The sequence below is a fragment of the Chroicocephalus ridibundus genome, chromosome 2, assembly GCF_963924245.1.
Source record: "Chroicocephalus ridibundus chromosome 2, bChrRid1.1, whole genome shotgun sequence".
In the NCBI taxonomy this organism is placed as follows: domain Eukaryota; kingdom Metazoa; phylum Chordata; class Aves; order Charadriiformes; family Laridae; genus Chroicocephalus; species Chroicocephalus ridibundus.
This window is the reverse complement of record NC_086285.1, coordinates 52,610,842-52,627,798: the sequence shown is the minus strand read 5'-3', so window position 1 is coordinate 52,627,798 and position 16,957 is coordinate 52,610,842. Positions and strand designations below refer to the sequence as shown.

General features: G+C 41.0%; 1 protein-coding gene across 3 annotated transcripts in view; it reads right to left on the bottom strand.

Annotated features, from left to right (window-relative positions):
* The window catches only part of ELMO1 (engulfment and cell motility 1), a 311,581-nt gene that overhangs the window by 145,023 nt on the left and 149,601 nt on the right, over positions 1 to 16,957 (bottom strand). For all 3 annotated transcript variants that reach the window (XM_063325494.1, XM_063325495.1, XM_063325496.1), the window contains one exon: positions 6,380 to 6,488. In XM_063325494.1, coding sequence (XP_063181564.1) covers positions 6,380 to 6,488 — 109 coding nt within the window. The remainder of the gene's footprint in view (positions 1 to 6,379; positions 6,489 to 16,957) is intronic.

Genomic DNA, 16,957 nt, shown 5'->3' with positions numbered 1-16,957 from the left:
TCTGCTAGTTCCATTGTTCAGCATCCTCACAGCTAATGCCTGTACCTTACTCACAGTTTGAATTTACCAGACTTTAACTTTCAGGTCTTGATTCTCCCTATCCCTTTCATTACCAGATGAAAGAACTCTTCACGCTTAATCAAGCTTCCTTTTTGTTGTCTTTTGTATACATTAATCAATTTCTAAAAAAAATTCCTTACATCCACATCTCTTTCTTGCCCTTAAGGTTGTTTTTTTTTTTGAGTTCACACACCCACCCCATGCTTTTTACTATTAATAATATTGAAAATTGAGTAAATGTAATTTTAAAGAAGGTAAAGAATCCTGTGCCAGGACACAATAAGGTTAAGCACTTCGCACATACAAAACAAGTTATAATCCCCGCTCCAAAGAGATCAAAGAGCAGACATATGGCTGTAGACAACAGGAAAAACCACAAGAGGATACTAGGCAGACTGGGTTGTCCAGCTAACTGACCCAGAAGCCAACGCTGTACCAACTTTGAAGCCAACCGTACCATGTGTAGAAAGTAACGTTCCAAAATCTGTCTTGCTAACACTTGGAGGTAAAAATTAAACATCTTGCTCAAAAGATGCCTGCAGCTCTTTTGCTCGTGTTCCCAAAGATTACACTGGATATTTTGTAGAGACTTTACAGTTTACCATAAGCATGAAGTGATGAAGAATTTTTAGAGCAAGAAGAGGTTAGTTGCAAAGAAATTACTATATCCCTGGAAAAAGGGAGTTTCATTCTGTCACTCCTGCAGCACTGTGCCAGCACGCAGAAATAGAGGACTGTTTGATAAAATAAGATTCTGCTGTGATACCAAAGAAAAGTACAATTAGGACTACTCAGCAACTTACTAGCTTAGCATCAAAAAGGACAAGCATATCTAATGTCCCTATAATAGGAATGGCTAATTTGCTAGTAACATTCCTAAAGGAACCCCTAAAACTCAAGATCAATATGGATTATTTTAGGGTGGTTTTTTTCCCCCTTCACTGCTACTGGAATTGTTTTTATATGTTGTTTATCTTCTAGCCTTCGCTCAAGATCTGCTTAATTTTTGCTGCAACTGGGAGTTACCTGATGTGGTGATGGCCCAGGCAAGAGGATAAAAAAGTGGCTAAGTAAGAATGAATGCAGTAAAACACGAAGACAAAGGAGGTTAGAATTTCTTTAAAATTATTATATCAAAGTCTAAAGATAAAAGTTCAGGATTAAACAGAAAACTGCTACCTTTCACTAAACACTAAAAATTCCCTTATCTAATTTTATTTACTATTTCTGGGGATTTATTCTATTTAAATTTAAGAGGAGGAGGAGGAAGAGGAGGGTGAAAAGGCAATTAGCTTTCAAGCAAGGGGAAAAAATTTAAACTATGACATTCAGTTATAAAAATATTGGGTTTGCTGTAGCGAAAGGAAAATCAAACCAGGCGAGTCCTCAGGTCTAGAATGCTGATCCTGCAGTGACCAATATGGTTTCAGGGAAAGACCAACAGGACCAAACTACACTGCACACTATGGATTGCGCAATGCAGAGGAAAAATTGTGCAAAGATGAAAAAGTGCTTCCTGACCCTTGCAGCAATCAGCTTACTCCTTGAAGCATGAGATTTGATTACCTTCATCTCAGCGGGCACAACCATGAATATCACTGTATACCTTCTAATGCCCAGCACGTTCTATTTGATAAACAGACAATAACGTAAGAATTTCTAGACCACTTCAATTCTGCAACCCGGGCAATAATTCCCACGAGAAATGTATGGCAAGAACAGGTACAAACAGCATCAAGGGCATTTAACACTTTGGAATTTAGATCTTCTTTTTCAAGGGAAAAAAAGCCTATAAATTAATCAAGTCTACGAAACCCCACAACAGAAAAGCAAGAAAACCCGGTCAAGAAGTGATTTACCCAATATAAGCTTTAGAACAACACGTGTACCTGTCACGTGGCATATATCCCTGTGGTCTGTCATAAAGCTTCAGTGCAGATGTTTTCAAAAGCCCCTAAACACCACCCATCAAAACAATCAAATAAGAACATTGGCGGTTCAACATCTGTGTCCTGCTCAAACATACACTGAAAAATACTTGAAGTTTGACATGCCGTAATTACAGAATAACTTCAGGCATGCAATGGTATTGGCTTAAGAACATCTTTAGACTGCAGCTCCGGTGGTAGCGCTGTCTTTCCTCAGTGCGCACAGCATTAATTCATCGTTCCTCTGTCAGGTACAAGCCTCCTCACCAGCTTCAACACAAACCAATTTCAGTTGAACCTCTATGGGAATAGGGCAACAAGCCTGAGAAGCTGTACCAGTTCTGCATAAATCAGGTAACACAGTCAAGTACCCCCTTTCACCAGGAATGAGAGTTTGAAGGGGTTTTAAGGGTAGGAAGAGTGTCACATGCTGAGCAGAAGCACACAGAAGTACACTGAGCATTGTAGGCACAGATCAGAGAGGATTAGGGCTACTTATGCAAAACGCTGAGCTCAAATTCTTACTTATGACAAATACTAGGTTTTAATGAACTCCAGATCTCCCATTAAATTTACTAACTCCGAGTTCTGGAAGGTCTTTTTGATCTTGTTTTTAATTTTTTTATTTTTCTGCAATGTTACTGCCTCCCAGCAAAACCAGGAGTCTGTTCTGTGGGTACTCCTTCTTCCCTAAGCATGCAGAGATGTGGAGCTTCAAAGTGCCTTACACCCTAGAGGGGGAGGGGGGCTGATCGGAGGGTAACAGTGCTACTGTCTGATGTCAGGTCCAAGATGCAAGAGGACAAGAAGCAAATCATTTTGTTAGCCAAGATATACAAAAGAAGCTATTATTGGAGAAATCAGAATTACCATCGTGTTTGCCAAGGTGAGCGCCTTGGAAAGTCCTCAGCAAAGCCATTCTCTTCAATGCCTTTTTAACAGCAACAGTAGCACAAGATTAGCAGATTTATAGTCAAATACATGACTCTCTCCTGATTCAGGGATTTCACTGAAGAGGCTTATGCACGTGTTTCATTCTAACTTCCATGTTACTTAAACACTGCACCAACCTTTCTCTTAAGTTTTAGCTCCTCTACTCTGCAAGTCCACCTCTGTAAAGCAGTTACCATATCCTCAACTCACAGCTTGCACTTGAGCTTTCTTTACCTACACTAGATTTAAACATATGCTTAAATGCTTTGCTGAAGAAGAGATGAATTTCCAAGTCGTGAGCGTTTTGGAACCAGAGTCAAAGAATTAAGAAGTCCAGTAGCTGGATTTGGGGAAATACGAAAGCAGGAGAGGTGGCATGCCTTTAACACTTTCTTGTGCGTCCTTACTGGGATGAATGCGTGCTTGAAAGGACCAAAAAGAAATAGTAAAATGTCTTCTTGTTGCCTGAAGGTATTTAATGCAGTGGAGCAAGGGGAATATAATCAGCATTAAAGCGCTCTTCATAAATAATGGACAGTCTAGCAGCTTTTATCTACTCTGCGCTTTAAGAAAGTTTCTACTCCTGAATATTTCATGAGTAAAAGGTAATTTATTGTGGCTTTTAAATTATACAATTCAGAAACTGTTAGGAAAAAAGTTCTATGTTCAACACAATAATGACTAGTTTTGAATTTCTAAAGAAACACTGGCAGCCTAAATACATATTTTGAAACCTAGCACATACAAACTACCAGGCCCACCTTTGCCCTAAACTGCAACTACTGATTTTTAAGATGTCCAGTCCTATTCAGCAATACAGTATTTATTTTCAAGTGAAGAATAAACCTGAATGTACATTTTCCTAAGATGTCAGTTCTAGTTTGCACTTCTCAACAAAGTATATGGCTGATCACAGGTCATTTAAGATGCGCACCTGTGACAGACACTTTCAAGAAATCTGCTTTCTGTACATTATTTTAAAGGTGTACTTTATTACAGCCTTTTAAAATGACAATTAGAGTTCCACATAAACAAAATCATTAAGGGAACATACTGGTGAACAGGTGAATCGTCAAGATGAGTTAGAGGTAACCTTAGCTCTGTCCCCTGTGAATATAAGGCTACGATGCAATCTTATTGCCGCATCCAGAGACAGATGCTCTGTGGGTGTAGATTAGCATGACTTCACAGAAGTCGGTCGTGCTACATCTGGTTTCTGTCAACGGAGGCACCACTGCACTTCTCCTCAGCATCAGATCTTCTCTGTACAACGTCACACGCCTATGAAAAAACACCATGGGGGCCTGCTGCAAACCAGCACACCGAGCATCCCAGTGACTCGCAGCTTTAAGAACACCAAAGCAAGTGGCTTCAGAACATTAAAAGGTAACGTCCCTTAGCCAGAGCTATCCTTGGGGAATTTTTCAGTTTTCTTTCTAACCCCACACTTCCAAACCATAGAGCTACTATAACCCAAAAGAACCCAAGAAACAACCCAAAAAATACAATTCATTTTCTTTGAGCAAAGATAGTAAAAATAGCTTTCCTTTCATATTTTCCTTGTATGGTAACTGAGTCCCCACCCCAAATCCTCTTCTTTTATTCACATTCCCCACTTTAAAAGACCAGATAAAGAAGAAGTTAAAACACAAAAGGAACTATCTGCAGAAATTAGAAGCAATCCGAACAAACAGTACCACACATGGCAAATCATCTACATACTAATAGCCTCCTGCATGTGGACAATACACATCTGTGACAAAAAAGAGGTTTATTTATGGAATGATTTCTTAAAACACAGCAAGGAAGAACTCTGAGACACCTGGCAAACTTCTAGATCAACCATCTTTCCTAGCAGCAAAGTGCAGTGCAAGTCCCATGGAGTGACAGGACAGACACAAAACCACCATGTACAAAGCCAAACTTTGGATTTCAGATATTTTTCTGTGCATTTGAAAAAATCAAATTGATCTTTCGCACTTAATTCACATGGGCTCAGAGCTTTGTTGAGATGATACGCCCCTCCCAAATTTACCAGCAGAAAAATTCAGACAGACCTCTCACGCACGATTTGGCATTAGACACCTCAACTGCAGCAGTATGGTTATTTGAAGGGAAACAGAGAATCACAGAATAGTTTGGGTTGGAAGGGACCTTAAAGATCTTCTCGTTCCAACCCCCCTGCCATGGGCAGGGACACCTCCCACTAGACCAGGCTGCTCAAAGCACATCTACAGTCTGCACCTTACACTACACGTTACCATTGCCACACATCTAAAACAGTTGCTAAACTGTTTACTTATAGACATAGTGAATGTGCTTCCTGATAATTCTGGTTTGCTTAAGATGGTACTCAAAAGTAAGCATCACATCATTCATCCGGGTCTGTCAAATACTGAGTGCCAATTGGGAAGCTGCAAGCAATGCACAGGTTTTCTCCTGGCCCACTACACACAGATAGATTTTTCCTTTGGTCAATAAATTCTCTCAAGACACTGCATTTAAAAGCTTTATATGTACTAGCAGACAAATCATACTTTTGAAACAGAGCTTTTGATGTCTGTTGCAGACCTGGTAGGAACAAGAACCACTGACACCTATAGGCTTTTCTTGCTGGCTTTTGCATTGCTCTTCTCTCATTGCATTCTGTGGACTTGGGTGTAAAGGTAAAAGAAAAATCTTTATTAGGGAAAAAATTCAAAAGGAAGAAAATGTCTCTGAAGGAAACAAAGTATCTCAGTTGTTCCCCCTGCTTGTGCAACAAGAAAATGAAGCTGGTGGTAGTGCCTGCCAAAACAGACTGCACCTGGGTCCAAAACATTATTGATGGGTAACTAAGTTTATATACATCGATAGAGTTAAACACCAACACTCTAGACTAATGAAGACACAGACATGCTCTTCTGTTTGATAGTATCTAGCAATTTGTCAAGTGACTGTAATCGAAGCCAAAGACAGCTTGTTTACTCTGTATTAAAATACAATATTTCATATCACACTGTTAGAGTAAATGATACATATATCATCTGGCATTTAGATAGAGCTTTGGATATCTAAGAGAAAATGGGATGTGTCAGTTTAAATGAGCAATCCCACATAGAATGACTACGATACTCATATAAAATCAACCTATGGACAAGCCCCTGGAATGCTAAGCCTCCTACACCAAATCACCCGATGCGAAATGAACTGACCCCTCTATAAATGGTGCAACTGCCCTGCTTCATATAGAAGAGATTAAAAAAATGGGTGCCCATTTCCCCTACTCCACCTCCACCCTGATATGCCCACAAACTAGACACAGAAAAAGAGGCATAGTCATTTTGAATGCCAGCTTCCAATATGTAACCCTACTGAGAAACAATTCTCGGAAGAAAATTCTTGCATTGAAATAAACTTTAGGTATCACTGAACTCACTCCATGTGTCTTAAGAGGTCAAACAAACAGGTCAACTTACGTAGCTCTCCTACTTTCAGTATTTCACACAGCATCTTTGTCAGCTCAATGCTGCTTCGGCCAAATGGGCACTCATGCTTGTCTTCTCGACTGCTGTTCTCCAGGACAATCTGAAGGAGGAATCAAAATGGAAAATAGTCAGCTTGAAGAACCCATGAGTTGAAGTACTGTCCTCCACATCCAATATTTACAAGATATACCAGGCTGAATTTAGGAAACTGTATGTGGAGGCTCTGTTTTCATAAACCTTAGCCCTTCCCCCAGCTAAACGACCTGTATCTGCCCGAGGCAGTTAGCAACACAGAAGCAGTGCTGCTCCGTGACCAACTGGGAAGCTTTGCCATTCCTAGGCAATGTTGCTCTCATTGCTGTTCTGCACCATCCCTGGCTTGGAGAGATTGCAGAAGAAGCCAAAGAAATAGTTTAATTTCAAATTTTCCGGTTAAAGGAAATTAGATATAATGATTTATGGACATGAACACACCTAGAAGGAACTATAAAATAAAAAAGTGGGACAGAAATTACACAGCTGGATTCAGGCTCCAAAAAAGGTTCAAGTGTCAGAAAATCAAACTGAAGCCCACAAAGGAAGAAAACGCGCACAAATTCTCTATTATGGAAGAAACCTGTGCTTGCATGTAAAGCATTTAAGGGAACTATGCCCCAAAAACGAAGCAGGGAGAGCTCTGTATTCTGTGTTGAGTGACACTGCAAAATAAATGGGAGAAAATAATTCCTTGCACAATTTTACACCCATTAAGTTAGACAATATCAGATACTGTTGGGATGAAGTTTTCCCTGGTACTACAACTAAAAGAGAGATTTCACTGTAGACAAACAAATGAATTATAAAAATACTATAGATTTCATTGAAGCTGTGAGCCTGAAAAGAGAGCAAAACAGAAATGGTCAAAACAAATTCACGGTATGAATTGTCTTTGCAGTAACAAACTTTGCTACTTCAAAAAAAGAAACAAAACACATCCTAAACAGCTGCTGCATCGCCTGGGGATAAGGGACAGAGGAAGAAAACGAAATTTCAAAGGTAAGAGATTTTGCCAAGCACCAGAGAACGTCAGAGGCTCTCTAAATTTTCTTCACAAACAGCTGTTCAGACATTGCTCTCTGCTTTGCACTCCTCCAGCCTCCTTAACTCCCATCATCTTCATGATTTTGTTTGTTTGGCTTTTTCGTTGGCTGTGATTTTGTTTGGGGTTTTATTTGTTTGTTTGTTTTAAATCTTTCAATCTCGGCTGCAAAGAAAGCTTTGCAAAAAGCTCCAAGTCTGGAACTTCACCCAAAATCAGCAGAAGAGGACCAAGGTGACACTGGATGCCAGCAAAACCTTTTCCCTCTCTTCCTAGATCTTAGTTGTGACTGTTTCATGCTCTCTTATGTGCAGAAGCCTGCTCTGTGAAGCAGTTAAAGCTAAAAGTGAGAAAAGAGGGAAAACCCAGAAGCAAGTAAGAAAGTTACGTGCTTCACAGAGTACGCCAAAGACTCTTCACCAAGCATCTATTCTAGTCCTGCTGTACAAAAGGGCAGCCTCTAGCTGATACTCTGCCCCAACCATCACCCCGGGATTTTAAAGGATGGTTGCTTTCTGTGTTTGTGGATGATTGTTTTCTCTTGCTTCCCAGTGTTGTTGTGTTGTTGTATTTTTAAATCGCCCAGACTTCCCACAGATGTTTAGAAAGTCATTAGGAATATGATAAATATTTGACCCCCATAAATTTTTATTGGGCTTTTCCACCAGGGCAGTGTCAGAATCACATTCACCAGTCTTCCAGGGGGGCAGACTTTTCCTTCTCAAAGTTTTGGTTTAAATTACATCTAATTGTTCCATGTCACCTCTGGATAACGGCTGTACCAAATCAAAGAAACACCCCTGCAATTTTTGTTTTACGTTGCTGCAGCCACTGTTCAAGGAACATGTGAATATTACTTTGCATTCTGGATGAGTCATCCTGCTTCAGTCTCTTTCATGGAGGATAGTGCTACATTTCCATACCCAAACGCAGGAGCGATGATAGAGTAGCACAAGCGCAACGTAAAGCTGTATCTCAACACCTCCCTGAGATCGCTTCTCTTGTTTTGTTATTATTGTGTTTTATCTCTCACATAATAAAACATAAAATCTGCATACTGGAGCGGGGAGCCGCTTTGACACAGATTTAGATACAGCAGAGAAACACTGGTAATAAAATCAATGGAGAGGCAAAATGAAAGGGTAAGGGGGAGGGGAAGGGAAGCACTCGGATCAGCATTCCTGCTCGCTTCTGGCAAATGCATTTTGTTGAGTTTCACATTAACCCGACATATTAACATTTCATGAGCACATAAATATTTAATGGTGACACCATATATGCATATAATGGAAGGCAGAATTACAGCAATCAATAAGAATGTCAGAGAAATAGTTAAGGCACTGTGTATTGCTATACAGCAAATTAAATGGCAATTTGAGTAATCAATATGTAAAGCAGCCTTGAAATGATCCTCAGACACACTCTCTGCAAGCATCATGTTTTAGCATTTGCTGTGCAAAACAAGGCAGAGCTGACATGTTAACGTTTCTGTAAGAAAGGAAGATGGAAGGCCCTTTACTACATCTAAATATCTGTAGGCAAATTTGACAGATACGGATCTTCAGTAAGAAACGGCAATGGTAAAGAGGGAAATAAAAAAAAAAGAGGTTCTTATAAATACCCAAAGAGAAATCATTCCTAATCTTGGCAACAGATTTACAACATTCATTATTATATTTGTAATACTCTTTTCACGACTTCGCGACTCATATCCTGTTCCAAAGTAAAAAGCTATAAATACAGCTGATAAGGGCATGATTTTAATGTTATTTCCTTTATCACTCTGGTTATGGAGGAGAAATAAGCAGAGAATGGACATGTTTACTTCATAAACTGGTGAAAACAATAGCAGGGGAAGAAACATAACACACAGCTCCAGTCTGAAAATACTTCTGTATGTCTACAGAGCATACTGCTGGCTTGATTCACGTTTCTATCACAACAGTTATTTTACCAAGGAAAGGAAAGTACTGAGGAAATCACAAAGCCCACACAACCTTCAGTCAAATGGAGGTCTATCATTAATGTTCGTGAAGTGGCTGCACCCTATTATCTTCCTCTTCCTCCCCCTCAGAAATCCACAGCGAGCTGCAGATCCACCAGACATCTCACAATCAGCGGGTATGGCGGTTACATTTTGCTTAGGGGAAACAAATATTTTAAAATATTTTAAGGCAGAAACTATGGACATTGCAGGAGAACTCTTGGCACCATAGAATCATTTAGGTTGGAAAAGACCTTTAAGGTCATTGAGTCCAACCATCTACCTAACACTGCCAAGTCCATTGCTAAACCATGTCCCTAAGCACCATGTCTACATGACTTTTAAATACCTCCAGGGATGGTGACTCAACCACTTCCCTGGGCAGCCTGTTCCAATGCCTGACAGCCCTTTCAGTGAAGAAGGTTTTCCTAATATCCAATCTAAACCTCCCCTGGAGCAACTTGAGGCTGTTCCCTCCCTTCTCATCTCTTGTTACTTGCGAAAAGAGATCAACACCCACCTCTGTACACCCTCCTTTCAGGTAGTTGTAGAGAGTGATAAAGTCTCCCCTCAGCCTCCTTTTCTCCAGGCTGAACAATCCCAGCTCCCTCAGCCGCTCCTCAAAGGACTTGTGCTCTAGACCCCTCACCAGCTTCATTGCCCTCCTCTGGACACTCTTTAGCATCTCAATGACTTTCTTGTAGTGAGGGGCCCAAAACTGGACACAGTACTCAAGGCGCAGCCTCACCACTGCCAAGTCCAGGAGGGCAGTCACTTCCCTAGTCCTGCTGGCCACACTATTTCTGATACAAGCCAGGATGCTATTGACCTTCTTGGCCACCTGGGCACACTGCCGACATAGTCCATCTTCCCTCAATCCTACCTCAACTCTGGTCTGCTTGGCTGACCTTTACTTTGATATTAGGAATCTACTTCTGCCAGTTTTTCCCTTCTTCAGTCCTTGCAGAGCTACACAACTGGGAAGGTCCAATATGGAAATGTGGCTTCTAATACACTAGATGCTAAACAGCAAAAAGCCAAAACCCAGCTCAGAGTATGGTAGCACTAAATGCTGCAGATCCTCTTCTCTTCCTCTGCTCCTTTGATCAATACTGCCCATTACCATGAGGCAAAGCAGAAAATCACCGCGATGTGTGTAGCACTCAATAACAACAAAACCATATTTTTTTTCTTCAGAAAAAAGCAAAAAAAATCCAGACAAAAACCTCAAGAAAAAGAAAACAAAAGGGAAAGAAAATTACCAAGAGAGAGCAGCCAGGAAAAGTTTGAGTGATGAAAAGACATTAACAAAGCAAGACAAGAAAGAAAAAAAGAGCTGATTTTTTAAGAAGTAGATTGCTCTTACAAACAAACACAACAACAACCAAACACCAAATAAACAAAAACAACAACCACCCTCCCCCCACAAAACTGCAGCTCAGAAAAAGGGAGGAAAAATGAGAAAGTGAGTGAGAGAAGCATAGAACGAGAACAAAATTATACCTCAAGAATGAGATTAATTGACTAGCAGAAGAAGAGAAAGGAAGAGGTTTAAAAATGTTTTTAAAAATGCAAGGAGGTGAAATTTTTAAGAAACCAGTGTTATCCATTTTCTTGACATTTCTACAGATGAAACTGTAGCCCATTAAGGCATGGCAATCTGACAGTATTTGTTGCAGAATACAAATCTGTATGGCTTTTACTATTTTTAAATTATCTACTACATATATTTCTCCTCTCTTATTTACAAATTCTTGCTGTAAATGGAAGAGAAACATTTCCCCAATTACCAAACAAAAGCAATCGGTGATCAGAAAGAGAAATGAAGACTTGATCATGTTTCCCAAGGTAGACATTTCAGGCAGCATTGGTCAGCAACTGGCGAGAGATTAATTTCTTCGGGGATTTAGCCATACGAATTGCCTGAAGTACTCTGTTTCCTCTGAAGCCAAAAGTCCTTTCAAGAAATGGAAGGCAGCCCTCCAATATCCAATTGTCCAACAAAGCATTTAGAGAGATACAGGAAAGAATAGTTCATCTTAGAGAATGTGTTAGTTCTTGCTTTTAACTGCAAGATCTTTTGTACTTCCCCTTGTGTTATGATCCAGTGGTGCTCAGCATCACCCAGAGAAGGCTCGCTTGCCATTACAAGATATCTACCAGTCGCATGGACAGTAACGTAAAATAAATTCACGTGTCATGCCAAGGTCACAGAAATATAATGCGAAATCTCCAGTAGCAAAAAAAACAAAACAAAACAAAACCCCACCTAAAACCAACGCACCCCCCCCCACCACCAAAATCAAAAGATTTTCTAACTTTACGGCAGTGTTCTTTTATGATCTTCCATTGAATTATTCATCAAGTCCATCACTACCTCAGGAGCACAAAACAGACCCTCAGGGAGGCAGTGGACTAAATTTTCCACATTTGACTACCATGGGCTTAAAAATCTGCAGCAGCTTCAATAATGAAGCTTCTGCCTGCAACTAAGAGTTAATGCCTGACAGAAGGCAAAGTTCTGAAGACAGGTATATTACACGCTTCCTCATCAAAATCCAGGGGGATGCAACCACCAGACAGAAATATTCTTCCTACACTGCAAAGGAATATCGATTTAGCCAATCCCTTAATCCCTCACATTAAAGATTAAATTGACTTAAAGTATACTGCCCACAGCAACTGCAGATGTAATTCTCAGATTCCTGAACCAATCTCAGAGCTTGGCAATGGAATAGAGATTCATTATGATTAGGAAGTAAATACAGAAGTGAAAGGCGAGACCCACTATAGCTGCGTCAATACTTATAATAAATCCTACAGCAGACAGTTTAACAAGCATTGCTGCTCTATTAAAAAGGAGCATTTCCCCAGATCTATTTTGTAGTAAATGATCCTGTGTTAATAGAGACGAAGTTTTCTAGCAGTCTGCTGTAGGTTAATATCAAGAGGTTCAGAGAGCTAGTTAGTAAAGACTAACTAGTAAAAACTAGACTAACAAGTAAAAACCTCCTTACACCCAAAATGAAAAGTCAGGGAGCATTTTAATATCCAAAAATTGCAGGGATGCTCTTCCTTTTCTTGACGCTGTTTTTCCTTTTCCTGACACTGTTTTTCCTTTTCCTAAGCCCCCTTATCACAAATGGTAAGCTTCATCATTCCCTTTTCATTTAGATGCTTTAAAAATTACTCTAGGAGGCAAGTCCTAAGGATATGCTTTTTGAGAAGGATAAGGGACTCTACTGCAGACAGATTCAATTTCCATTCATCCTCTTCACCGATTTTGATTTCTTCCTAAGGCAGCTTGTCATTTGCCTCAACTTCAGCATCAGTGTTCTTCCAAAATCCTTCACTCAGCACTGTCCCCTCTAACCTATCTCTTTATCTTCATTATTTTATTTTCAATTTCCCACGCTTCCTCTCTCCTTTATCTCAGCCTTCCTTCACATTCCCGAGGCATTGCAGAAATTCTTTATGGCAAAACTAAAATAAAGCAACAGTTATTTCTACCTTCCTCAGGAAGGCAGCAGAATTGCAATTTAAGATGAGATTTGAGAGAAGAGCTGAGACGTACTACAGATACTGAAAAAGAAAGAAGCCACTGACACGAGAAACACAGACGCAAAGCCATGCCTTATTTGAGGAACATCTCATTATAGGACCATGTGAGGATTGTAGACTAAGAGACTGCGATGTGCTTTGTCACGCACAACTATGAACAAGCACCTGGGGGATAACCAGCACATCGCTTGAGAAGTGCACTGTGACCTGCTGCTCCCGGGGAGAACTGCTAACAGAAGGCAGGAGGGCCGCTATGGCAAAGCAGCCAGGGGACAGTGACGCGCTCACACAAGGCAGGAGGGAAGAGCATCTGATTATGTCATTATATAGCAACATAGAGCTAACAGGGCGAATTCAAATTGTCGTGGTAACGTTACAGCCAGCGTTTGACTCTGCAGCCATAAAGCACTTCTAAAAAAGATGGCTTAAAATTGCCAATAGGTGGTTTTATTCTGGAAAATTATGGTGTGTTTCCCCCTCCTCCCCTTTTTAAAACAAATCTAGTGCCAAACTATCACAAGCTAAATTTGGATGGTTCTGCAGTTGCTCACCTAGCAATAAACTTTGTTTCTCACACAAACACCTTAGCATGAAGCATGACTGTATTGTCTTTATTACAAGCTAAACACCCAGTGGTTTGTCTTAAAATATTATGTATCCTCCTCCTTTCTTTGCCACTGCATGCAGAACCAATCACTGTAAAGCATGATGATAAGACCCAGGATGAGAAGGCCCAGCTGCCATGTCATCTTCAGAGGCAGCACCAGGATGTTCTCTTCACTTCCCACAGGCACAGGCAGGGATGTTCTCTTCACTTCCCACAGGCACAGGCAGGGGGGCAGTGATTTTGTGTTGACCTGGTCCAGTCTGAAAACTACCAGCCAGGTATTCCTTCTGCCTCCATGCCCCACACAAATTGCCCCACACAATAAGAAGGCAACGCTTTCCCTGTAATCCTCTCCTTGTTCGCCTGTGGCAGAGATGAAGGGCAGGAAACTGTAGTATTGGCAGAATATAGCAAGTTTTTGAATTTTCTTTTCTTTCATAATGTGAAACAGGCCCTACTAGTGCTCTAACATTATTGTGGTATGGATATATTAGAAAAGCATCAACCTCTATCACACATCAATGAGACAGGCAGCTAGAACAGCACCACAAATGCTCCTGGCACAGAGTGAATGGGAAAAAACCTGTGAGACTCCATAGCTAGTCATCTTCTCCATACGCATCTCAGCTTTGCAGGCGGAGGGATGGATCGTGGCTCCACAAAAACCAGACAGATCTTTCTGTGCTACTGCTGCAACTCATGGTATGATTCCAAATCCTCTGAAGACAATAGCTAGACTTGCAACAACTTCTGGGCCCTCTGGATCCGGACTTCATTTAGCCAATAGCTTCCATATACATGGGAAAGATTATTAAGGGACTGGAGCACCTCTCTCATGAGGAAAGGCTGAGAGACCTGGGTCTGTTCATCCTGGAGAAGAGAAGACTGAGAGGGGATCTCATCAATGCTTTTAAACATCTAAAGGGTGGGTGTCAGGAGGATGGGGCCAGGCTCTTTTCAGTGGTGCCCAGTGACAGGACAAGAGGCAATGGGCACAAACTGGAACACAGGAAACCCAATCTTAACATGAGGAAAAATTTCTTTACTTTGAGGGTGGCAGAGCACTGGAACAGGCTGCCCAGAGAGGTGGTGGAGTCTCCATCTCTGGAGATACTCAAAACCCACCTAGATGTGTTTCTGTCCCACTTGCTCTAGGTGACCCTGCTTTGGCAGGGGGTTTTGGACTAGATGATCTCCAGAGGTCCCTTCCAACCCCCATCACTCTGTGAGTCTGTGAAAGTTTAGGTGTGCTATGAACGGTGAGAAGTGATCTGAACATATGCAGGACTGTAACACTGTGATATGTATCCCATAGAACACACCACAGAGGGCTGTGCAGAGGGTGCCATGACTCCCTTACAATTCTCTTCCTCCCTCAGTACTAACTTAACTCTGCGTTTATGCTGCAACCAGCCACTCCAGGCTTTTGCCTCTTTACTGTAGGGCACCCACCTCAATCCTGCCATCAGCAGGCCCTTGGAGCAAAACCACACTACTTCCTGGTGTGTTGTTACAGAAAGCAGAGACATTGGAGTGATGCTTGGGAAAAAACAAAAGGCAGGCAGAAAAACAGTTAGATATCCAGTGGAAGGTAAAAACAGAGAATGGAAAGACCATCAGAGAAAACAGAAAACAAGAACACATTAACAGGCTGGGCTTCGGCAATTAGGTCTCATGTGGAAAACTGTATTCCTTCACGAGACCCATGTAACAAAGCTCACTTTTCTCTCTACCTTTAGCAGAACAGAAATAAATTACATCCCTTTTCCTATCATTTCTAGGGAAAAAGAAAAAAAAAACAGCATGGCAGAAATCAAGTGCAATTTTATTTCAGAAAATGCTGAAATTATATGTTGGACTACTCATATCTGATCAGGCTAGAATGAGTAGGCATGAGGAGACTTTGTGAATTGGCGGAAGGATGTGTAGGCAGCCTCCTATACAACAACTGCATGGGTTAGAAAGTATACGGCAGACAGTCTGTGACTCAACCCATTAAAGTTCTGAAAGGTCTCTACAGGATGCCAGCAATCTTCCTGCCTGCATCACTGGCACTCGCAAAACAGCACCTGCTTCTCCAGTGTGACTTCTGAAAGCTTCAAAAAGGAAAAGAACTCCCCCTCCTCATCCTCCCCAAAAGCAGCAACTCAAGTAGCTGCTGGGGAAGAAGCGTCTCTATATCACAGCTCTGTGACTAACTGATTTTCCAGCTCAGCAGAGGCAGGGGAAAGGGGATTTTCTACTACTGACCCTAAACGAGCTCGATTTTTAATTTCCAGGTAATCAACTCTTGGTGCAACCAAAGTCCAAACGTTGTTTTGTTTCGGAACATTTTAATAACTTTTAAAATTTGTTTTAAATATAAGAACAGAAAATCTATGAGAATACCACTAAAAATCTTACACATCATTCACAAAAATGTAGTAGCAATGCATCCATTATAACACATACCAAGGAATAAATAAGCCCAACTTTTCAGCAAGGGTTTCAACACTGGTTTCCCATCCTGGTGACAATATTTTATACTGAAAATTTTACATTCAGTATCTAACAAATATTTGCATGAAATAGATAAAATCAGTGGGAAATGGGGTAAACCTTCTCTCCTACAGATGAGGGACTTGAATTTCAGGGTACAGTAAAATGATCTCTTTCCAAGGAACGCTTAGTTTTGCCTACACGTACGAAGAACCTATTAATCTAATAAATGGCAAAGAACTGGGCACAAACTTGGGTAGCTACCTGGGCAGAATCCAAATAGGTGGATAACCAACGTTCAGACCCGGAGTCGCTAAGTTTATTCGCAGTTTCTGCCTGCACCAATCTCTTGTGCTTAAACAAAATGAGGAGACAGAGTATGTGCCTTTTCAAGGCAGAATCTCACCCCAAAGAAGCAGTGAGACCTCCTAGAATACGTCTATACTTTTTTTTTATGACCAGCCAAGTCACCAAGTTGTCAGTCACCAAAAGCAAATTCATGAGAATGAGAAGTCTGGACCCCACCAGAGACAATGTTGTATAGGACTTCTTTATGACTCAGCTGACTCACTGTGAAATACAATAACCTCTAAGTAAAATCCTACACCTCCTCCCAGATGAAGGTTATCACTGTAGTGAGATGCCTGTGAGGAAAATGTAAAATAAGGAACTATTTGAACGGAAGTGCATGAGAAGCTATGGTGTCGTTTTTGTAAATTCAGTTTACTCAATGGCGTCTGCTCTTTCTGCGTGGAAACACTGTTAAATTAGCCAAGATCCAAGACGAAGGGCAGTCCACTCACAACTGGCGCAGGAGCTTGGGTTTGGCTGCCCACTATCAAGAACACCTAAACGAAGACT